Raw genomic sequence first — 24,104 nt, 5'->3', positions numbered from 1 at the left:
AATTATTGTATTAACTATTTTTAGTATTATTATTTGAGGTAATTGAGGGGTTATGTAGGGAAGCTCTAGTGTATTTAAATGGAAGGAAGGAAGGAAGGAAGGAAGGAAGGAAGGAAGGAAGGTTGGTTAGATTAACTGGCTGTTAGAACATCAAACTCTAGCTCGTGTTACTGGCTCTGATACTTAAAATTTATTCTACACTGTAAAAAAAGTTGCTGGCACACAAGTAAAAGAGATTATCATCTAAATATAGACATCACTTTTATTACCAAGGAGAAACTTTTCTTTGTCTTCAAGTCCCCCAGCTGAAAAAGATCTGCCAGTAAAATTATCTACAACAGTAGTCAGAGTACTGGTAATTATGTTGTCTAGTTGATTTGTCTACCTAAGTCAATGGTGAACACAGATCCCTGAGAATTTTGTTTCTGTGTGATGAATAAAACTCAATTTCCTGTGTGTTTATGTCCATCCTTCCTTCCTTCAAACACTTCACCATTACTACAGAGCAATGACCCCCTCTTCTCCAGTGGACCTTTAGGATTCTTCCAGTGTGAGAGAGAAGAAATGCTGCGGCTTGGAGTGGCAACACAGATCTCTTGCAAATTGTTGGAAATAAAGTTTTAAATAGTTGAGTGGTACCACTAGGCAGTTTTTTCAGTGGCACACTGCCTGAAAGTTGTTGACCTCTCCTATATAGATATTGATGTTAGCAGCACATTTTGAAACAAAAATACCTTGGGCTGAATCACATCAGCCTAAAATTACCTTGCAGAGACATTATATGGCTGAATTATGTCACAATTACATGACTTCTAGGCTAGTGAAAAAAGCATGCTGCACAAGTAAATGTGCATTTATTTATGCACTTGTGAAAATATTTACAGCCCTCTGAACAGCATGAGCTTTCGGACACTGGAAACATCTCCTTGCTTATCTGGGTGACAAGTTATCAGACGGTGAGTATCTGTAGGGGATACGATGGTCCCAGGGAGTTAGGGGCAGACCACCTTCATCCACGGTGAATCCCGTGTATCTGTGTGACCACATGCCACGCTGGAATCACCCTACTCATGCTCTGAGACCTTTTTCCATGTTCTGCCACCTTCAGCATCATAGAGGTCGGTGTTTTCCTCTGGGCGCTCCGCGGCGGAGTCTCCCCAACCTGTGTCCCTTCCCTCGGTTTCTACACAGACGTGTGCGTGGTGGGGAGGCTTTGTCGCAGCGCCTGAGACCCGGAAGGCACCCAAAGCACCGGGCAGGGGGCGGGTAGGGAGGGAACAGAAGGAAGGGGAGCGAGGGTCTCTCCCATCCCGGGGTGGGCGCAGCCGCGCGGCGGCCAATGGAGCGGGAGCGCCGCGCCCGGGCCCGTGCGGGGCTGCGGGGCCGGGCAGAGCTCCGGGCCGTGCCCGTGCGGGGCTGCGGGGCCGGGCAGAGCTCCGGGCCGTGCCCGTGCGGGGCTGCGGGGCCGGGCAGAGCTCCGGGCCGTGCCCGTGCGGGGCTGCGGGGCCGGGCAGAGCTCCGGGCCGTGCCCGTGCGGGGCTGCGGGGCCGGGCAGAGCTCCGGGCCGTGCCCGTGCGGGGCTGCGGGGCCGGGCAGAGCTCCGGGCCGTGCCCGTGTGGGGCTGCGGGGCCGGGCAGAGCTCCGGGCCGTGCCCGTGCGGGGCTGACCTCTGGGGTGTGCCTGTACAGGGAGAGGTGCCGGGCCGAGCTGCGGGCCGTGTCCTCCCCGGGAGCGGAGCGCTGCGGGGCAGGGAGCGGGCGGCAGGAGCGGGCCCCTCTCGCAGCAAAGCCGGCGCCCGGAGCGGGGGCGGGGTGGGTCGTGCCAACCCCCCCGCCACGGTCGCCGCCGCTAATGCCTTTTCTCTGCTGCTGCGCAGGAGTCCCTGCGAATGTAATTCACCTGCCGCTGCCTCCAGCAGGAAGGAGGTTAATCCCATTGTGCGGTTTAGCGGCCCCCCCGCCCGCAGGTGAGGCGGCAGGAGCGGTGGGTGCCGCGGAGCGAGCCTGCCCTGCCCAGCATGTCCGGTGAGTACCCCCGTCCCGCAGCATCCCGCCCGGCTTGCCCTGAGCAGCCTCTCGGGAGCGATCGGCAGCGCAGCCTGGAGCCCCCTCCGGGGCTTTTGCCCTTCTGACATCCCGGTGCCGGCGAAGGTCTTATTTCTTATCAGCAGAGTGCTGTGCTGTAATGAGCAGCTCCAGAGGAGGATTTTAAGCTGTCTGGGTGATGGGGTGAAATAGGTGAACCCATTTATGTACTCTGCTTGTATGTACAGCTTGGCCTGCTTAGGTGTGTGCATGCTTTCCTGGTGGATCCCCAGGGTGACAGGCTGGGGCTGGCTGTCTCAGTCTAAGGCAGAGTCAGAGAAACCTTTCTCATGCCCCTTCTTACGTGGCAGTGGTATTGGTCTTAATCAGTTATCCTTAAAGCCATGAGGTACTGGTTTTAGGGTAATCACAGGGAGTAGGTGCAGGTGCTGTTCTGGCTCTTTAACGCACTGAACTTTTTTTTCCTTTTTTCTCGGTTTTGAGAGCAACAGCTTCCACAAATCTTGGTTTATTGAGCCATTTGAAGGGTGTCAGTCATCTGAACTGAATGATGCCAAATTTGAATTATTGTATGTGGCATTTCAGCACTGGGAAAATGCAGAAAGTGAATCTGCAAATGAAAGGATTAGAGTGTTGTGGTTTCATTTGGTTGAGTTTTTGGTTTTTTTTTTTGTTTCAGTTTTTTGGTTTATTTTCCTTTTGGTGAAAGGAAGGTGTGGAAAGACTGGAAACATCTAACTTGATATGTACCATAAAGTTCTCTATGCTGCCTCTGGATTGCTTAAGCAATTATTTCTAATAATTATTGCCAATTATTACTAATTTTCAAACTGTAGTACTACTGGTTTGGGACTAGTTTTGGGTGTTATGTGTTATGCTTGTTTTCACTTATAATATTGTTACATTTGAGTTTTCATTTACCATCTGTTGAATAACAACATTGCAGAGTCTTGAAGCAGAATGCAACAGTTTTTAGCTGAAAGACACATAATAAAATCTACAAAAAGCTGCAATCAAGTGCTCTTCCAACACAAGAGCAGTAATCCTGCCTACTAAAATTCAGTATTGTTTTAATAAAAGACTACAGAGAATCTGGGTTTGGATGAGGCAGAACTTCATTAGGCCAAGAGAAATATTGTATACCACTGAATGTCAATTTAAATTCTGTTATAAAAAGGTCTTTGTAAAGTGTTTGTTGTTTATATTCATTAGTAACATCAATGTTTCTACTATTGGATCTAAGAAAGCATGATAATTAAAACTGCCAGCTCTCATTTGTTTACTAGGGCAAGAATTGCCTCTTTGCTGGAAACTTGCATAATAATTTTTCATAGGGCTCTGACTCAGGTTATTGTCTGACACTATTGTTCGTGTTATCTACTTTTAACAAAATATTTCTTAATTGCTTATAAGGTTGTGGGTGTCAGGAGGAGCAGAGATTTCTGTTCCAGGATATGGTTGTTCTAGGACAGAGAAGTGAGAAGCCTACAGCTTGTGTTCTCTTTTTTTGGCAGTCTAACACACCTTCACGGGACGCTTCTGGGGGAAGCCTTGTGCAGGAGAGGGAGTAACAGAATTGGTGTCAGGAAACATACTGTGATTTGGTGCTGTGTCATTGTCACCTGGGATTTCAGAGAGGTGCTGTGGCTCAGTGGGTACAGGTCGAGGCTGCAGCCTGCTGGTCCTACAGATTGTCTCTGGAGTAGAAGGGGGAGGTGACAAGAGAGCAACAGATGGCATCAGGGAGGAATTTAGGAAAGCAGTTGTACAGTGTTGGTTAGTATGAATGGCAGTAGGCACTGGGGACCTAACCAGCCTGTTGGAAGTTTTTAGCTATTGATTTATCTGCTCTTATTTTTATACATAAGATGACAATGTGTAACTTAGAATGTTCTTACAGAAAAATCATAACATAGGATTGTCTGGTCTCCTCTTGCCATTTTGCAGTAAGCAGCTTGGCAAATTTAAACTGTTATGTTAGGAGCTACAGCTGGGCTAAATTTATGCTTCCTCTGTCTATCAGAAGAAATATGAAAATATTATTTAAAAGCTATGTCTAATGGATTATGTAAAAATAACTCTCCCTACCCTACTTAAACTTGTCTTGAAGTTGGAAGGTGCACTGGGATCACTCAGAGCTTGTTATTATCAGTCACTCCTGAGTCTCAAAATGGGTACCTGCTGGTTTTTAATCCTCTTTTTCTCTTTGAACATGAAAGTGAGCACCACCCTGTCTGCTTGCTCTCTTTGTATTCTAAATAAAGCGTTTAGGTGCCCTAGAATTAGTTTCCATGCCTGTCAAAGAATTTTGCCTCTGGCAGTGTCAGAGGTACTATTTCTATGAGTAAGTAGCATAAAAAGTTGGTGATCTTGGCTAAAAAAGCTGGTAGAAGTTCCACATTATATCACCCTGACTGTAGTGGTTCACATTACTTTTGTTGTCTCTTCTGTGTAGCTGCAGAGCAGGTTCTAGAATAACTCAGCGAGTTAATTCCTTGAAGATCCTTGTTTTGTTCTAAGAAAGTATTGTTAGGTAATAAAATTGAGGAGCCACTACTGATGATAAGGATGTCTTAATTTGCATCATCATGTGCTTTGTGGTGGTAATCCAGACAAGAGAAATGAGCAGATTTATAAATTCATATGACAGGGTTTTAATGGTATTCTAAAAATATACTTTCTTTTCTCCTAGCTCACTTACAGCGAGTGGTATTGTATTAGCCATAAGGATCCACAACTTGAAAACAATTTGCTTGAAAGCTTAATACCATAAACAGTAGGTGTTGTCCATAAGAAAACGTATTGTCATTCAGCACAAAGAATTAAAGTTATGCTTAATTGTCTCCTTGACACTTAAAACCAAAAGAAACACCACCAAACCAAAAAACAGTTTCAATGAAGTTAAATGTCTACACCTCTGGCTTTCAAACTTAAAGAAGATTTGCTCTTTTAAAGTCAGTGAGTGAAACTCTGTGTACAGTAGATTTAATGTATCAGCTGAATGGAAACTTTCAGGTAAACCATTTACTTCCAAACATGTATATGAAAACCTGACCCTTACTTTCAGTTATAAAAATAAAATGTTTACTTATTAGGCTATATTCCAAAGAATTTTATAAGCAAGGCAAGACAAATAACACTTCTTTCTTGAAAGCAAGGATTAGATGAAAAGAAAGGTAATGATAAAATATTTTTATTTTAAAACCCCAATGGATCCTTAATGAATTAGTGATGTCCCTGTATGATTTTAAAGTCATTAGGATTTGTTTCTCTCTTAGCACAAGAAATATTTTAATGTTAAATATTTTCAGTCAATAGTCTGATTATCTATTCAATTATCTCTAAGATGGTTCACTGTATTAAGACGGCCATTACAGGTATCCCACATCTGATTCTCGAAACTGACACTTAGCTTCTGTTCTTTGTGAGGTAGCAGCAAGAGTTTCTTAGAAGTAGCAGTTGTTCGGAAATCTGCTTCCTTGTGGTTATGACCACGGGGGTACAGGGCACAAAAGCATTTGAAGGATGTGGTAATTTTCCATACCAGTTTGCTGAACCATTTAATGAGTAGCTTGTGTATTTTTCTATGTATTTCTTAAGTAAAGATTCAGCTTCTGTGGCCAAAAGAATTTGCAAAAGCCATGTGAAGATTGTGTTCAGTTTTTTGGTTGTTTTTTAAAACAGTATTTTAAGATTGGAACTCCCACTCATTTCACAATTTGGTTTTTTTTTATATTAACCTAACTCCCACATTCCTCTCAGTAGCTGTTTTATTACCTTTCTTTGGCTGAAGATGCTTGTTGCTTAATACAAAACTGCTTTGCTTTCCTGACCTTTTGCATCTTTTCAGTGTAATTTTCTTGCTGAAGTAGCCTTCAGCATTTTTCTGGTTTACATTGGTTTTTAGGGATGCTTATATTTATTGCTTTAACCCTCCGGGAAACTGCAGTTGGAGCAGTTTACTCCACATCTGTTGTCTTAAAGCAACTCCTTATTCACTGATTTCTGGAACACCCATAACTTGCTCGAGCTGTTATTATAATGGGACATTTGAAAGTTCAATTCTTCATTTGCTTTGTCTGGAAATTGTAATTAGAAATGTTGCTGGAGTTTGCTCAGCTGTGGGCTATGCAAACTATTTGAAGTTCGCATGGATGATTTGGGGTTTTTTGGCCAATTCTTACACTTACTGGCTGAGGTGCAGCAATTTTTGTGGCAGTGTCAGCAAATGTAAGGTATGTGTGCTGGAGATGAAGCTGGCTGGCTGGAGATGACTGAAAGAGGGCAAAAAGTGGGGGGAAGAGGCAGCACACCAGTGGCCTGTGCTTTGCTCTGGATTTGGAGGATGTGAAAAATAAAAATGCTGTTAGCTTATTGTGGTCATTGACCATACTTTACTGCATACCTTGATGACTGTTAGGGGCTAGAACTCACTCATTTTGGCAGCCTCTGGCTGAGGCAGCCATGAGGTCATTTGTTGAGTTCTCTGCATCTAGCTCTGTGAGATTCTTTCCTAGTGTTTCTCACAGGCCCTGGAAACTGTATGACAGGTTGTTTATGTTGGTATTGTTTGGTTGTTTTAATTTATTTAATGCAATTGCCTGTCCTTTAAGATGATGGTGGTTCTAAACAAGTATTCCAACACAAGTGTTTATTGAAGTTTCAGTCGAGCTCAGTGGAATTCCCTTCATCTGTGTGACCTGCTCATCTTGTTCTGGTTAATTTTGCAGCCTAGAGTGTATCATCCTTCTGCTCCAAGGAGGCTGTTCACCTTGCTGAGTTACAGGTCCTCCCCAGAAGAGCTCTGACAGTGGTGGTTCTATCACAGGGCAGAGCTGAAGAAGCCCCTTATGATCCTGCCATGGGAGTGGTGTCTTCACAAAATACATTTTCTCCTGTTATGCAGGAGTGTAGGTTGCTTTCTGTTTTATTGTAACTTGTTTCCTCATGTGTTTCCTGACAATAAGGAACCCTTCTAAATTCCCTGGAGTTACTTGAGGTAGGGATTCTCAGCTTCTGGGGGGTGTACTAATCTTGATAGGAGTTTCTCTGCACTTGTTCAGCCAGCACCAGGCATCCCAGCACAAAGAAGGCAGAGCAAAAATTACATTGAGTTGATTCAGTGGCATTATGGAAAGAATGTTTCTGGCTAATACTCAACATCTTGTTCTTTTCCTTAGCTTTTGGCACTGTATAAACAAGAGAATTTTCCTTGTTGGTTGTATTATACTATGTTAATTAAATATAAAATCTAAATATGTAGAGATCAGCTTTTTTGATTGTCATTGTGTTTTGACAATAAGACCTAAGGAATTATCTGTTTAAGGCTAGTGCAAAAATTTTATACTTGCTATTGTATAAATCAGACAAACAAAAATAATAAAAACCAGAAACATACATTCTGCACTCACATTCACTGGGTTTTCTATTCATTGTGACTTCTGGGGGGAGTCTCATCACAGGAATTTTTTTTACAATCACAGTGTGGTTGTTATAAGCCACAGATTGTTGTTTATCTGGAAGAGGAGGGAGCAAGCTAGAAGGGCTTACATCAAAGTTGTAAAGTGACCATTCTGAATATTTTTTTGCAGTAACAGATCAAGCCTTTGTGACCCTTGCTACTGATGATGTGTACTGTCAAGGTGCTCTCGTTCTTGGACAGTCATTGAGGAATCATAAGACATCCAGAAAATTGGCAGTTCTAATTACTCCAGAGGTTTCCAGTGGGATGAGGTAAGTATTAATGTGCATTTGGAGATTTAAATAGTGGAAGAATAAGCAACAGCATGAAAGATTTTAGTAGGTTTCTGTGGATTTCACAGTATTGTGCCTAGAACTTCCCTCTTGGCTAGCGATTTCTAAGGATTCTCAAATAACATCCATTATAAGCTCCTAAGCCTACTAAGAATTCACTTGCTGAAGTAGGAATTGTGGTTGGAATTGTCTTATAATTGAGAACTTAAGCTGAAAATTTGAAACTAAGATTTTGGTGTCGTGCACTACTGTTGTTTTTCTCCCAATTTTTTCTCTCTTAGAATGAGATACATAACTACCTGTGACATCAGAACTCTCCATAAACCTAAAGGCCCAGTTTCACATGGCTGATGTTCTTAAAGTATTGGTGCACAGCTATCATGATAGGAAATAAGTTTCTTTTTGCTTTTTTGAATAAATCATTTTGCAGTTTGTGTTGTGATTCTACAGGCACTACAGAATAGCGTTTACAGAATTCTTATTAAGTCTGAACTCAAGCCCTGTTATTTGGAGGACTGTGACACTTGCTAAAAGACGAACCATACTATAGCAACTTAAACTCTTAGTTCTGCTGTCTTAGGAAGTGTGCAAGCTCCTGTTTTCTGTATGCTATGTAAATGTATTTGCAATGCATCTGGCTCAAGTAATAAATTTTCACATTTTTGTTATGACTGGATGCACACAAAATCTGTTTTTACAGACTTTTGAAGTATGGACATTGTCAGAGCACTGTAACCTTCCTGAGGGAATACTGTATCCATTTGATGCATGGGTGGATACTAAGTCTGTAATTCTTTTCATGTCCCTTGAGTGGGAAGAAAAGCGTTTATATTATGTACTTTAAATCAAGGGTAACATTAAAAAAAAAAAAAAAAAGAAGAAAGATCACTGAAATAAACGTCTAATAATCTGTTCATTTAGTTCTTTGCCAGTTAGGTCCTGTTCCTTGAAGATCAATCAGGCAAAAGCTAATGATCCTGAAACCTAGGTTTTGAACAGGACAGGTTTTCTTTTTCTGTGTTTGTGAGACATTGAAGACTTTGGTTGTAATAGCATAGTGTAAGTAAATTAGCTGTGTTTTAAAGAGCTTTTTTCTTGCTCCTTGAAGGAAAATTGCCTACTTTGGTGTTACCTGTAGAATTCCCATAAAAAAAAATGCATAGAAAAAAAAAATGTTTAGCTTAAAGTCTCATTTGAGATGCTACAGAGTAATGAGGAACTATATATGGTGAGCAAGTATATATGCACCTTATAAAAGGTGCAGTTTTGAATCAGTGTTTAGTTGGGCACAATAGGTACAAATTAGTGTTCTGGCAGTGCATGTCTCATCCTGTAAAATGCAGAGGGAGCACAGTATGGTGCTGTTCTTTGGAATCATTTGTGCAGGATGAAAGCTGCTTTTATTCCTGTTGGTGTTTCTATAGGAGAGAAATGACTAGAATAAGGATTGTTTTTTCCTTCAAACAGCAGCTCTCACTTTTGAGATGTGCTGGCCCCCACAGTGGAGAAGACAATGTTTTATGGCCTGATAGCTGCCTCTTCAGCAGGCTGTTTCCAAAGATTTTTTGCTTCTGACTTCTTACTCTAGCCAATCAATCTAGCTTTGGTTATTGTCATAATTAATGTCATGCTGTGTGTCACTGTTGTCACGCCTGAAGTGAACTCTGATGAACTTGTCTAAATCTTTTTCTTTCTCTCCACTGCTCTCTCTGGTAGGTCAGTCCTCAGCAGCATTTTTGATGAAGTGATCGAGGTGGATGTGCTTGACAGTGCTGACTCAGTCCATTTGGCTCTGATGCAGAGGCCAGAACTGGGTGTAACCTTCACTAAGCTTCATTGTTGGACTCTTACTCATTACAGCAAATGTGTCTTCATGGATGCAGACACTTTGGTGAGTGGAGAGGGAGCCATGGAAACATTTGTGTCTCTCTCTGACTGTGGGATGCTTCCTTGCCAGGCAGCCTTCAGGCCTGTGAAGTGACCAGATTTGCTGGCGGTCACAAGGTCGCAGGAGCTCCATCCTGGCACGTTTTAGCAATTCTCACAGTTGTGCTGGCTGCATAAAAATAAATTCAGTTTGGAGAGTAGCCTCAGGACTGTCCTCAAAAGAGATCACAAACTCTATGTACTGGGTCTTCTGACAGAAGTTTAAAATAGATCTCTCTCACGTACTTTTGTTTGGAATTATTCTGTCAGGAAGGCAGGATGGTTTTAAAATAGAAAAAAAAGAAATTCCAGGAATCAATTAATTTTTTTAAGTTTTTAGATATATAGAGATAAAAATGGTCATAATTTTGGTGAGGACAATCATGTCAGCCTTCTGTTGTGCTTTCATGGCTCACTCTGAAAGACTGGGGTGCATTTTAGTTTAATAGGATTGTATTTGAATCAGAAACAAAATTAAGTTATTCTTCTTGAGTGGGAAGGCTTATGATTTCTTGCTTTATATTAATGTTAAAGGCAATTTTTTGTCTTTTTAAAAAATTCAATTAAGTAATTTTACTTGTAAAAAAATTTTCTTCTGTTTTTCACAGTGGCTGTGAAAGGTGGGGGTCCTGACTTTCACTGACTGCACAGCTGTCTTTCCACAAACTTTATCTCTGCTTTAACCTGATTGATTTTCCCACTTCCTTATGAAGCTTAAAAGAAAACAGAAAAGCAAATATCTGAACTCTAGTTACATCAGAAAACTGGCAGCAAGTGACAGTTTTTCTAATACCCTTTGATCAGTCTGTTGCTTACTAAAATGATTTAGATTCCAAATTTTCATTCAGTTCTGTTGTAGTTATCAAAAATAATGGACTATGGAAAGGTGAGTTAAGAAAGAAGGAAATTATGTGTTTTCATGGTATAATATTTAGAGGGATGTTGGATGGTCTCCCAAGTGTCATGAAATAATTTCACAGGCATTGATTGCATTTTATCAGAGAAGTCATGGAGAATCACAATTTATGTTGCCTTATTATATCAAAAATAGAGGTTCTGACCTCTAGCATATTTTACAATGGCACTGATTTTGTGCTCTGCAAGCCAGGTTCTAGGCCAAACTATTAGTTTACTCCATTGGTATTAATTTGACAATTCTTGCTCTAGACAAACATTTACTCTAGCATCTTTTTCTCTTTTCCTACTCTCCATAAGGTACTTTGCAATGTTGATGAGTTGTTTGATCGAGAAGAGTTTTCTGCAGCTCCTGATTCTGGCTGGCCTGACTGCTTCAATAGTGGTGTGTTTGTGTTCCAGCCCTCCCTGAAGACTTACAACCTGCTGCTCCAGTTTGCTGCTGAGCATGGCAGCTTTGATGGTAAATGGCAAGGCGTAAGAAATGAAGTGCAAGACAATTTTCCATGCTATCAGGCAGAATAGAGGAAGGCAGGAGTTCTCTGGGCTTTATGTAAGAATTCAAGGTGCAGAACTTTGCCTCTTAGACTGTATTTAAGATCTGCTGACTGACCGTGTTTCCCAGAAAAGGGCAGTGAAGGGACATTGTGTCTGAGTCTTGCTCGGTTAGTTTTAATTTTGCTGTCTGGCTTAGGAGAGAGAAACACATCTGATCTTCAGTCTTCTCCTCTGAGGGAGACCAAACACTACTCCTTTCTTCTTATATTACAATAGTACTTCGTTGGCACTGAGCTTGCATCGGAGTGAATCAGGTATTACTCTCTTGTAGATGCTCACATGGCCATATTTTCAAGTCCAAGTTGGAGTCCCATGAACACACCAATCTCAGGCCCCAGTCTCACTCCCATCCAAATTCTGATACAAATTTGAGTGTACACATGTTATGGTAATACTGTTTTATGTATTCTTTAGGAGGTGATCAAGGCTTGTTGAACAGCTTCTTCAGCAACTGGGCAACAGCAGATATTGGCAAACACTTGCCTTTCCTCTATAACTTGAGCAGCAGCTCTGTATACACCTATGTTCCTGCTTTCAATCAGTAAGTAATAACACTTCTGTAAACCTCTCTAGTTTGTTAAAGAACATCCTTTTGTAAGAGAGACTGATAATGGCATATTCTGCTAATTATAAATTACAGTATCACAAATGATCTTATGTAGAAACCATGCAATAGAAGCTTAAATTTAATGTGAATGTCTGAACACAGGGAGAGTCCCAGAGTTGGCTACGCTGTCTTTTATGTTCTTTCAAAGAAGCTTCTTTCATTTTGACAAAATGTAATTACTTTGGCATAAGGTTCTGACAGGTTTACTTTTAAGCTTTTTCCTTTGTTCTCAAGTAATTTCTTAGAGAAACAATTCATATTGCTTAAGCTTTTTGAGCCATTCCTTAAATCCTTCTATGAAATGAAATTTGTGCTACTAATTATATGATTCCAGACAATGCAGTTGGGAATCTTATCTGGTAAAAGGTAAGTTAGATTTAGGGTGCCATGAATTTCTGTTCCAGTTGCAAAATACACTCTTACTGGAAGATGAACTTAGGCTAGTGTATTTATTAGTAATTTTTAATATGGGATCAGTAATACCCATTTTTTTGTGATTAAATATTTGAAGTGATATGTATTTTATTGTGAATAGAATATGTAGGAGGACTGGAAATAGTACTGCATGAGACTGTCGTTTTCCTTCATGAACTTTTCTACTAGAATTAACAGCTGGAAGCAAATGTTTTTGTTTTCTGTATGTTAAACAAGATGAATTAAACCAGGAAGATAGAAACAAAATATTAATACATATAATCTCAAATGTGTGGCTGTTGTAAAATATTAAATTACCTCACCTGTGAGTAAGCACATTTCTTCTAGGAGTTTATATAAGCTAAGAAGTATTTTATGTATAGACCTGTATATTTGATCTCTACAGTTTTGGCAGAGATGCCAAAGTTGTTCACTTCTTGGGAGCAACAAAGCCCTGGAACTACAAATACAACCTTCAAACAAAGAGAGTTATGCAGGATGGCACCACCTCTGGATCTTTTCACCAACTGTCATTTCTTGCCCTCTGGTGGAATATATACAGTGCCAGTGTATTGCCTTTGTTGGAAAATCTTCAAAAGATGGAAGAATCAGGATCTGAAGAATGCAAGGTAACTCATAAGGAGTTTGTGGAAATATGTTGGAATCAAAACCAAAAAAAAAAAAAATTGGTAGAGGAAGAAATTATATAATGTGGTGGGCTGACTCTGGTTAGTTCCAAGTGCCCACCAAAGCCACTCTATCGCTCTGCTCCTAAGATGGACAGGGGAGAGAAAATGTAAGGAAAGGCTCATGGGTCTGCATAAGAACACGGAGATATCTCTCACCAGGTACCATCAAAGGTGAAACAGGTTGAACTTCATGAAATTAATCAAATTTATTACCAATCAAATCAGAGTAAAGTAATGAGAAATAACGCCAAATTTACTGCCATCCTTCATCCCAAACTACCACCATCCCTCACCTCTTCCTGGGTTCAACTTTGCTCCCTGTTTTCTCTGACTCCCCCTCACCAATGGCACATGGGAATGGGGAAAGAGGACTGTGGCCAGTTCATTTCATGTTGTCTCTGCTGCTCCTTCCTCCTCAGGGAATGGATTCCTCACCCTCCTTCCCTGTTCCAGGTGTGGTGTCCCTTCCATGGCAGACAGTCCTCCATGGACTTTTCCAACATGAATCCTTCCTGTGAGCTGTGGGATACAGTCCCTCAGGGACTGTCTGTCCCAGTGTGGGTCCCTCTTGGAGTCACAAGTCCTGCCAGCAAACCTGCTCCACTGCAGACTCCTTTCTTCATAGGCTCAGTGGTTCTGCCAGGAGCCTGCTCCATCATGGGCTTTCCATGGGGTCGCAGCTTCCTTCAGACATCCACCTGCTGTGGTGTGGAGTCCACCATGGGGTGCAGGTGGATCTGTGCTCTGCCAGGGACCTCCATGGGCTACAGAAGGACACCCTGATGCACCATGGGATGCAGGGTTATCTCTGCTCTGGCACCTGGAGCACCTCCTCCCTACCTTCTTCAGTGAACCCATTCTTCAGCATGCAAGGTTGTTGCTCACACATATTCTCACTCCTCTGTCTGCAGTTGTCCAGTTGCGAGGAAACTCCTTCCTCTTCCTTTTAAGGAGAATTTTTCTCCTTCTTAAATCTCTTATCCCAGAGGCACCACCACCATCACTGATGCGCTTGGCCTTGGCCAGTGACAGGTCAATTTTGGAGCCAGCTGGCATTGGTTTGGGGGAAGCTGGCATTGGTTTGGGGGAAGCTTCTAGCCACTTCTTACAGAAGCTACTCCTAGAATTACCCTTCTACCAAAATCTTGCTGTATAATCCCAGTATGTGTGGGAAAACTTAATATCTGTTGGTTGGTAGTAGAAGTGACCAAATCCATTTAAGAAGGATTTCTTGTATTATCTGCTTTCCCAGGGTATCCTGCAGCCATCTTCTTAAGTGATAAAGTTTTTATGCTAATGTATGTACATACAGAAAATGATACAAATTAGCCAGAGAAGGGATAACCTGGCCCATGAAACAAACAGACTTTTGTTTTTCTTGTAGCTAAATTAATACAGACCATATAACTAGGTTTTGAACTGTAATAAAATTTACCTTTTCAGTACTACATTATAACTTGTTTCATGAGGTCATAACAAATAAATCAGGTTTGCAAAAGCAGTGTTAATTGCATTTTTAGATGTTCTGTACAGTACTTCCATATCATCAAACATTTATTGATCTCTTTATGATTTCTTTTTCTTCAAATGAAATGCAGCAGTGTGCTTTTCATGAATCGAATAAAAAACCCCTCTGTTTATTAATAGATGATTTCTTAGAGACCAGTAGTATAAAGAAATGTGTAGAAGTACAATTTTCAATTTTGTCTGGATAGACGTGACAAATTAGATCCCATTTATGCATATGTAAATATTTTCTTAAATCTTTGCAATATTAAATTATTAACATAATTGAGCTAATTGCATAATCCCCTTAAGATCAGTTGAATATTTACCATCAAAGCCCCAGAGAATAATTTGGCTTGTTAACTTCATGACAAATTGGAAAGCAGAGGAAGGAGTGGGTAGTTTTTGATCTTATACTTTAACATGCTTTAATTTTTAAGGCACTGCATATTAAAGAAATATTTCAGCTGTGGTAAATGAAGGTGGAAATACCTGTTAGATTTACCTCATGATGCTGGTGTGCTCATGAGTGCAAAAAAGCAAAAACCTAAACTGCAGCATGCTCTAAATCTAGGACCATGTACTTTTTTTTGCATTTATTTACTTTTTTTTGCATATATTAAGTTATTCATTTAATGATGAGAACCCTCTAAGGAAGTGCAACTGTTGTAAATAAGTTACTGCCATCCTAAAAAATTGCATTGTAGTGGTGAGATGTTCTTGTTTTCATTAGCACGCTTTCAATGGAGTTGAAGTTACCCTGAAGAAGGTCAGTCCTTGCGTGGCCAGTTCTCTACAAAAGCCTGAACTCCCAGAGCAGACAAGTGAAGTAAATCCCACAGCATGCTCACCCGAGGAACTCGCTGTCAAAGCTGTAAGTGTCTTGTTTATTATTATATGCAAGAACAAAGTCAAATTATATACTAAAAGGTGATTCTTTCTGATTTGGAAGATCGTATCTTCAATTTAGCTGTAGCTATTGAATTTTCTCACCAGCATTAAAAATAATCTAAAGCCTATTTATTTTTCTTAATCTTTAGTTATGCATGTATGATGTGCCTAGAAGTGGAAAGAGTTTGCTTTGCATTTCAGGAAGAGGTTATTTATTCAAAGTTGTTAAGTACTTAATCAAATGTAATATAAAAAACCTGCTACCAAAGTAATATTTTGAATATTAATAATTTTGTGAATTAATATATTTAAAACTACAATCCTTTCTATCATTCCTCTGTAGAAAGATTTTCCCACAAGTGTTGACCCAGAAAACTGTTTCTCAGATTTCTGTGACTTGAGCAACAAGGAGAGCCTTGAAAAAATTCACTAATGAATATTGCAGTCTTCCTGCTTCTTTTGTCACTTTTCTTGTATTTGTGTGTTTCTCTGGCACTGAATCACCTTAGTTTATGCAGGAATTAAGTTAGTCATAATAGCACAATGCCTCTGCAGGTGTAAGGCATTACATATTGCGTGATAAACTGTATTACCCCATGATAGAACTGGGAGAAAATAAAATCAGTGTTCTAATGTCATCTGCATTGTAATTTGTGAACTGCACTCTAGAATGATGAAGAAAATTATCAAGATGTTCTTTCCTTCAGTTCTTTAGCCTATTGTTACTCTATAAAGTAAAACTGTAATTTTCCTTTCCCATTCATCCTCTTCCTCCCCTTCTTCCCTTTCCGCTCAAAGTGTGAAGGAGCTGAAGGAAAATTGCAAACTTTACAGTTCCATAACTTAAGAATAATTTGTTTGCAAAGGATGTATTTTCTTGTGTGCCTTACGCATCTGACTTCATTGGAAAGGCCCAAACTGAATAGGGACACATTATCAAGATGTTTGTTTGGGGTAAAAATATCATAATGTTTACCTAAAGTAGTTTCATTAAAATTCAGATTTCTATTAGTATTTTGATTACTAGGATTGGCTTATCAGAAGACCATAATAATTGGAAAGTAATAGCTTGGTTCCCTTCTTACTTAAGATTACCATTGTTCCACTTTTTGTTGCCCAGCTTCAATATACTCGTGGAATTGTTTTGGGGGAAAAGACTTTAGAGTGGGATCTGTCTACTCATTTATATTTTGCTATCTGTTAAAAGCAAATATTTGGGACAATATTTTTTTGACAATCTATTTTACCTCTGTTTTGAAATACTTTTTTTCTGTTATTATTTCATACCTATAAAAAGCTTATGTGAGAGCAAGCTATAAACCTGAAATGAGATTTTTCTTGTTGAAGTTTGGCCTCATGAATCGTAGGAATCATGAATGGTAAGCTTGTTTCCCAGGCTGTATGTGTAGTCACTGAAAAATGTCAGCCACTTTGAATCTATTTTATGATGAGATGAGCTGCTCTCTGGAGCAGTTACTGCCCTTTACTTATACTAGATTGATTGTAGTGGGAGCTAGATTGATTGAGTAGGAGAAGGATTCAATGCCATTTTTGATACTAAAGCTGGGTGACATGAATTTTCCCCTTGGTGATAATGTGCTTCCTTGCTTTCCTCCCATCCATTGCTTTACCCTCCCCCAAGACTGATAGTGATTGTATTGTATTGTATGAATTCTCATGAAAAGGAAATTGAGAAAATATTCTTTTAATAAAACCTCAGTGGCTGTATTTTAGCAACCTGTATATGAAGTCGAGCCAAGAGATTCTGACATCCCTCCCTCTGAGCCTGACAGACCTTCAGAACAACCTGTATTTCAACCTGCACTTCAGGAAACTTCAGAAATGGTACATGTAGCTTTGTGCATTCAACATCTATTGGTAATTGCATGTGCATCTTTGCTGCCAACATAATTTTAGAGAAGCTCAACTAATTATAATGCAACGTGCAAATAAATTCCTTAATCTTTTAGCCATGTAATTCCTTAACTGTTTCCAATACTGCGTTGTGATCACTTTCTAGTTTTCTTCTCAAAACTTTGAGGTTTTAAATGTGCATTTTCCTGTGCTTAATCCCTGAGTAATCAATGCATGGTTAATTTTAGTTCTCCAATACTAACACAAGCAAAGCTGTTTGGGTATTTTGTGTTTGTTAGTTCTCTTATATTTTGTTTTGTTGTGGCTTTTGTATCTGCTGAAGTGATGTTTCCAAGCAAGTGGAAAGGAAACATGCAGGAGCCTGAGTGACTAGGCTTTCCTTTGTGATCTTGCACTTCATTTATGGACACTTACACATGTGGGCAGTGTGACAACAGGGCTAGACATGGTGTGGATGGGGTTGACAGGGAGTCAGGGATTTGTAAGGTACACCACACAGCCATTTTCCTAAAGAAGGTTTTTGTATGATTGTGAAGCACTGTAGTGAAATACTTAAAGACTGAGAAACAAAACTGTCTCTCCTGTGCCGCCAGGGGTGTTTGGGCCCTAGCTAAAATTCTTAATTTCTAAAAACATTATGGTTCTGGTCATCTTGTTAAAGGCTTCCAAAGCTGTTGATAAAACTTGCCAATGATAAAGAAAGAAATCTTGACACCTTACTGCATGTTGGTTGTGTGAAATACCTTACCTTGTCTTCCACAAGTCCTATGCCTTATCTGCCCCAAACTGGCAGATGTAATGGATATTCCAGGGCATTTAGGCAGTTTAAGACATTGATTCCTGCCCATTAAATTATATTCTGAAATGTTTTTACCTTGAATTTGTGAAGACTTCCCAAGAAAGCCGTTCTTGTTGATTTCAGTTTTGTTTACAACATGTGATAGGGTGTTTTTCTATGAGCCTCTTTGAGTACTACTGAAAGGTTTTTAGTGGCTGCCTTGATTAGTCCTCATTATATTTCATCTTTATTACAGGTTATAATTGTTGAGATGTTCCTTTTTTTGCTGGCATTGGTCAATTGGGGACACAGTTTTCCTTTTATGTGGTAGAAATTATCACTAATAATGTGTCTTACATTTGTGCACCTGTGATGACTTTGAACCAGCATTTACAGTTTTGGAATGTCATTCAAAATGAACTAGCTGGTATAATGAATAGTGTCCATATTTTGAATTAATTTATTAAACAATGTGTCCCACATCTGCTAAATAATATTGATCTCGCTGGAATTCAAATAAAACTAATTATCAAAAATTCCAGAAATGCATGTTCACGTGAAAGCCTGTTGGAGACAAGATTTCAACAGATAAATTATAAATTCTTCATTGTAGCAGATATTCTACTCTAACCAAGCAGTATTTGTAATATTTTCATTGTATTGTTGCTGAGTATGCCAAGATCTGAGTTCAGATCAGGAAAATAAATGTTTGGTATGTTTAAGGATGCCATGGAAAGTAGTAAAATCATGGGAAAATGAGGTCACATTATCAAAACAGGAGTGAATGTTTGAATATTGTTTATTTCATTGTTTTAGTTGGGAGTGTACAGTGTAGAAGTTTACCACTTAAGGTTTAACGTCACAGTATTGAAATAAAAAAAACCAAATTACTTTTTTTCCCACTCTTCTTCTTCTTCCCACAGAATGAGGTTGCACATTTTGTTTCAGAGCTGTCTATTCACTTCAAACCAGCAAAACCAACTCCAGAAGAAGAACGGAGAAAATGGGAGGAAGGGCGCATGGACTATATGGGGAAAGATGCTTTTGAACATATCAAAAAGAAATTGGATGCGTTTTTACACTAAGACAGGGAGTACTGTTATGCCCATCGTGATAGATTTCTTTATAAATGCAATTATTAAATACTTGGCTGTCTTAACCACTTTAGATGACACCAGTTAGAGGTGATTATGGATCCTCAGACTTTCTTGGGGGACCTTAACAGATGCAGAATCTTGGTCTTTAACTGATAAATGTGCCTCAACTTTATTGTTACATGTGTTTCATCTTCGTTGTTCTTATACAGTGCCTTCTAAAGAATAATGAATGGTACCTTTCTGAGTATGAATGCTCATATATTTATCACTCTTCCCTGATGCACCCCATCTGCATTCTGCAGAAACAGTCATGTGTAGGAAACATGTTGGAAGTTGAGATTGTTTTGGAAATTGAACTTGTCCCAAACTGAGACTATTCCCAAAGTACATTCAGAAGTTGCTTTAAAGTATTTAAATAAAAATAACTTATTCTTGTAACCAAATTAACACCTTCAAGGGTGACTGTGATGTAGATTTCAGTAGGAGAAAGAAGTCATGAAATCCTGACCTCATAGGAGTCTGCAACCAAACTTTTTAATTTAATCATGTTTAGGATTAGAGGAACTTCAGACGTCATCTGAGATCACTTGTGGATGCTCTACTCAGTTATAGGCAGCTGCTCAGCTCCGTAACTAGCGTGAGGAAGCATGGTTTAAAACTCTTTAAGACAGATTGATAATGTATGTGTAACCTTTTATATTGTTGCCATAGGATACTGATGCTTTTTAAAATATTGTAAGCTTTAGTTGCATATTCTGAGTTGTGTGGTCAGAAGAAGAAATGCTGACAGCATGGTGTAAACCTTCTGGTGCTTTTTATAAATTTGTTTACGGTACTTCAAACTGCAGCTGAAAAAGGCCTTTTTTGGCTTAGCATTGTTGCCCCATACTGCAGGCAATTTGAGTGCAACTGAAAACAAAATTGGCACTTGTTTCAGTAAACAGGCCCTTTGAAGATCTTTTAACAATAGCTGTGTGTGGGAATCAATAAATCTCTGAAATCCAAATTCCAGAAAAAAAATCTACTGATGAGACTGCATTATATTAAGGGCACTTACAGGAGAGTGTTTTGGTATTTGTGTACTTAAGTTTGACTTATCTCAGTGAGTTTACGCTAACAAACAAGTAAAATACTTTTTTTTAAAAGCAAAAAACTTTTAAAGAAAGAGTCTTGACATTTATGCTAATATAATAATAGATTCAACAGTTGTTTGTGACCATGCTCAATACTGGAATGAGAATTCTGCAGTGATGCAGGGCTTGAAAAGTTTTGGTCTAAATACATAACGAATTTTGGCAGAGAGATACCTAATGAAATTTCTTGGGAATTCTGTCCAAAAGCAATGATGTACCATTATGCATAGATGCTAGCAGGAAAAACAGATAGCAGGATAGGAGGGAAAAAGAAAATTGTATTTTTTTTTCCTCCCAACAAAAAGGATGAGAGGGTAGGGCAAGGAATAAATGCAGAAATCAGGAAAGGAATGAAAGAGTCAAAATGTCCCTTAAAAAAAGAAAAAAAACAAAAAAACTTTGAGTATGTTAGAATTACTTCCCAATATTCACATTAGTGAATTTGCTTTCACTTTTGTAGGATATTTATGATTTGATCTAGTTCTCATTTATCCTTAAACTCTTAAATGGGGAATCCCACTGGTGTGTCTGTTGAATACAAGCTTCTAGGTCTGGTTAGGTGTTTAGGGGCAGCAGAGAAATTGAGAACAGTTCTCCCTCTGCCTAACACTGGCACCCTCTCTAGCCTGTGTTCCTGGGTAGGTGACCCTCACACTTTAACACAGGCAGGTGTGTTCTACCTCTTGGTGCTGTGGCCCAGTGCAGCAGCTGCAGTGTGCCCTTACTCACGTGGCATTTCGTTGTCCCTCTTTCTTAGTGACCCTTATGCACTTCTGAGAAAGTCCTCTGCTTTATAAACATTGTTGCTTATATACTCCTAACAGCTTTTGAAGACTATGTAAAGCTGTAGCCGGCAATGTGAACTCATGCAGCTGTACTTTTTATACTAACTACTAGCTCTTATGTGGTACATTGATTAGATCATGGAAGAAAAATTACTGATGTGAAATCAGTAACTGAAAGGTTTTAAAAATAGGCATATGAATTTAGTCAAATGTGTCATTGAATACATTTCAAACTGTTAATATGTACAATGGTACTCTGTGTGGCTTATGAAATGTTTTGCAAAGAATTGTAGTACAAAAATGTAATGAAAATAAAACAAATGGAAAAGACATATGAAGTCATGTGCTTAACAGACAATGAAGAGGTATAGGTTGTTTACATTATGCCAGGGAATATTACTTGTGAATAACTAGTTACTTTAATTAATTTTTTTAATTTTATTGAATTGCTTTTGAGTCACTAGCATTACCTGCTGAGCAGAATTAAAAGTTGAGAGTAATAATTATTTCTACAGACATACAGAATTTCAACATTTAGGATCTCTTGTATTAGCAAACAGTAGTTGGTTTATTGTATTTCATGGAAAAGTATAGCTGTTGAGAGCCCTGCCCTAGTTTTTGTGTCCTGTCTTCACACACAAAAAATTGAACTAGTTTCTGGTAATGTAACTAGTGTTGCAATGGCTTCTAGCCCACAGCTGCTGCCACCAGGGTGTGAAAAGGGAGAATTTTGTAGGTGAATGCAGTGCTGTGCTTCAGGCAGCATTCTGGGCTTTTATGGCCCTCATTTCTGAGCTCCTGGGTCACAGGCAGGTCTGAGGGGTGTTATGGGCTGCATGGGGCCTTGAGCCACAGTGCTGAGCTTTGCTAAGTCGAAATGCGTCTTGAGAAATAAAAAACCTGCCAAGCTTCACCTGGAATTTTTTTCCCACATTAAAATGTGGTATAGCCTCAAGTAATTTTTAGGGTAAAAAAAGTTAAGTAGTATAAGCTTCTTGGTGGCACTATTCATCTTTGAACAAGGCCATACTATGACTTACTGTTATGGGGTAGACTTTGTATTTAAAGAGGACAACTTGTGTGTTAAAACATGCAAATTCTTCTGTCATGTGCTTGGAATTATCCACAGCTTTTATTTGCCATACAACAATTTTTTGGGTGCTCCTCCTGTATAAGAAGGAGATAGTGTGGGTGTGCCACAAGGAAAATTCTTGAAAATTTTAGATGTGTGGGTTAATGAGCTTTCCTAGCCTACAGAAAAAGGAGATTGGTGTTCTTGAAATATCACTTTATTTACTGTCTAGTGTTTTTTCCCAAGAACATCATCTGGGTTGTTCTTGGGAAAAAAGTTTTTTTTCTCTCTCTATATCAGTCAGCTCACAGCAATGGTTTTTCTAAAGCTGGTACTTGAAAAAATGCTTTGTTTTGTTTGGTTTTCTTCACCTTGAGTTTTCTATCCATGAATGGGAGGCTGGGTTAGCAGCAGGTGCTCGAGACTTTTGTGTGCTCCTATAAACAGCTCAGTTTTCACCAGTAAGTCTGCAGTATATCTATTTATTTCTTAATGGATCTGATTCTGTTGCTTTCCTAATCTAAACTGATTCCTATGACTTCGATCATAACATTAAATGGATCTGTTTTCTTAATTCATATCTCATTAATTCAGATCTCACATTCCAGTTTCCCCTCAGTTTTCTTTTTATTATTTTGGGATTTTATTTCTGTGGTATGAATTTTTGTTGGTTTGGGCTTTTTTTGGTTGGTTGGTTGGTTTTTTATCAACCCAATATATGAGATTAAATGCATGGCAGTAGATTTTTAAATAGCCTCCAAAAATAACGTGGCAGTTAAGACTGCTCACTGAAGTAGTCTGCATTGTCAGTACATTGCAGAAATTGCAAAATGTTTCAGCTAAAATTCTGTTCATCCTAAGATGGGTGGCTCATAAATAGTTTATTTTGTGCTAAAAATTAAAGGCTGTAACAGTCAAGTTATATTTTGCATACTTGTATAAACTTTCGTTTTGTAATAATATCATACCATAATTATAGCAAAGGTAGCTAAAAATACAGTAATATATTATTGATTTAAACTTATAAATAATAATTTCTAGAAAACTGAGAGGTATATTAATGAAGGGGGAAAAGCACAGTTGCAAGAACGCTTTTCTTGAATTTTACTCTGACTGCTGTCAGAACCCTTTCAACTTCAACAAACTTGAGGTATAAAAACCCTAAAATTCCAAGACAGCCAGTCTCTTAGTTGTGATTATTTTAATACTTTTCAGGACAGCAATAACATTTAACTGCCTTGGAGAAGTGTTTGTACAATTTTATGGCACTGTGCATCATTCTGAACAATGATAAATACATAAAACGGATAATTTGTTTATTTTAGAGCAATAAGATTTTCAGAGCCCTCTCATAGGATTAAGTACTTGGAACAGAACTAATTGCATGTCATGGATGGGTACCTGTTTTATGTTTTGTTTAGTTTAGAGGTTTGGGGTTTTTTTCAAACCTCCATAAACTCTTCTGTTTCCAAACCTTTTACTTACAGCTTTTAGACAAATGGCAGAGCAGAAGCCAGGATTGTTTGGATCCTCTAGTAACCCCATTTATCTCAACATGGAGAGTTGCTATTTCTTTTTTGGCATTCAAAAAATCTTAGTAATGCAGTAGTATTGTAATTCAATAAGAAACAAGGTTTTGAATAAATCTGAGTCTTCTTAATGGAGTTGATTAGATGTAACATTACGGTCAAAAACAGCCTGCAAAAATCGTTCAGTGTCATATTGAGTTCAACACTATATATATGCCTGTATATGTGTATATTAACCTAAAATCTGTAATGAGCAAAAGGTTTTTTATTATTCTTTGGTCATTTATGTAAATGCCTCTCAAATATACTCAGAGGGAATTTCAAGATGGATAAATTTTGAGCTCATCTTGCTTTTCTCAGTTTATTTGTTACACAACTATTTTGCATCTTAAGAAGATGGGATCTTGTGATCTGTGTGCTGGCACTCCCTTGAGTCCCAGCAGGGAGCAAAGCAATGTGTCTAATATTTAAACATGGTGAAGTGAGGCTTCTTAGAAGCTTATTGCCTCATTCCTGTGAGACTTGACAAT

The 24,104-nt window shown here is 39.0% G+C and overlaps 1 protein-coding gene across 7 annotated transcripts; it reads left to right on the top strand.

Annotated features, from left to right (window-relative positions):
* The first annotated feature begins 1,075 nt into the window (after positions 1-1,075).
* GYG2 (glycogenin 2) lies at positions 1,076-21,303 on the top strand. 7 transcript variants are annotated; one of them, XM_038138725.1, is made up of 11 exons: positions 1,076-1,118; positions 1,877-2,024; positions 6,776-6,955; positions 7,637-7,778; positions 9,516-9,690; positions 10,941-11,103; positions 11,613-11,739; positions 12,626-12,848; positions 15,148-15,288; positions 17,040-17,150; positions 18,882-21,303. In XM_038138725.1, exons 3-11 carry the CDS (start codon positions 6,907-6,909, stop codon positions 19,041-19,043), a joined length of 1,293 nt encoding a protein of 430 aa, XP_037994653.1. In that variant the 5' UTR covers positions 1,076-1,118; positions 1,877-2,024; positions 6,776-6,906; the 3' UTR covers positions 19,044-21,303. The 7 variants fall into 7 exon arrangements, with proteins under 7 accessions (XP_037994653.1, XP_037994645.1, XP_037994661.1 ...); XM_038138717.1 differs by lacking the exon at positions 1,076-1,118 and adding an exon at positions 1,142-1,195; XM_038138733.1 differs by lacking the exon at positions 1,076-1,118 and adding an exon at positions 1,246-1,266.
* Positions 21,304-24,104: the final 2,801 nt, after the last annotated feature.

This window comes from Motacilla alba, chromosome 1, assembly GCF_015832195.1.
Source record: "Motacilla alba alba isolate MOTALB_02 chromosome 1, Motacilla_alba_V1.0_pri, whole genome shotgun sequence".
Taxonomy (NCBI): Eukaryota; Metazoa; Chordata; class Aves; order Passeriformes; family Motacillidae; genus Motacilla; species Motacilla alba.
The sequence above is the reverse complement of the archived record's forward strand: the minus strand, read 5'-3'. Positions and strand labels throughout refer to the sequence as shown.

Bases quoted from the DNA above. Each gene is read 5' to 3' on its own strand.
- GYG2 (XM_038138725.1), top strand. From the start codon at position 6,907: ATGGGAGTGGTGTCTTCACAAAATACATTTTCTCCTGTTATGCAGGAG. The intron at 9,691-10,940 runs GTGAGTGGAGAG...ACTCTCCATAAG, and splicing joins TCATGGATGCAGACACTTTG to GTACTTTGCAATGTTGATGA. The intron at 11,104-11,612 runs GTAAATGGCAAG...TGTATTCTTTAG, and splicing joins TGAGCATGGCAGCTTTGATG to GAGGTGATCAAGGCTTGTTG.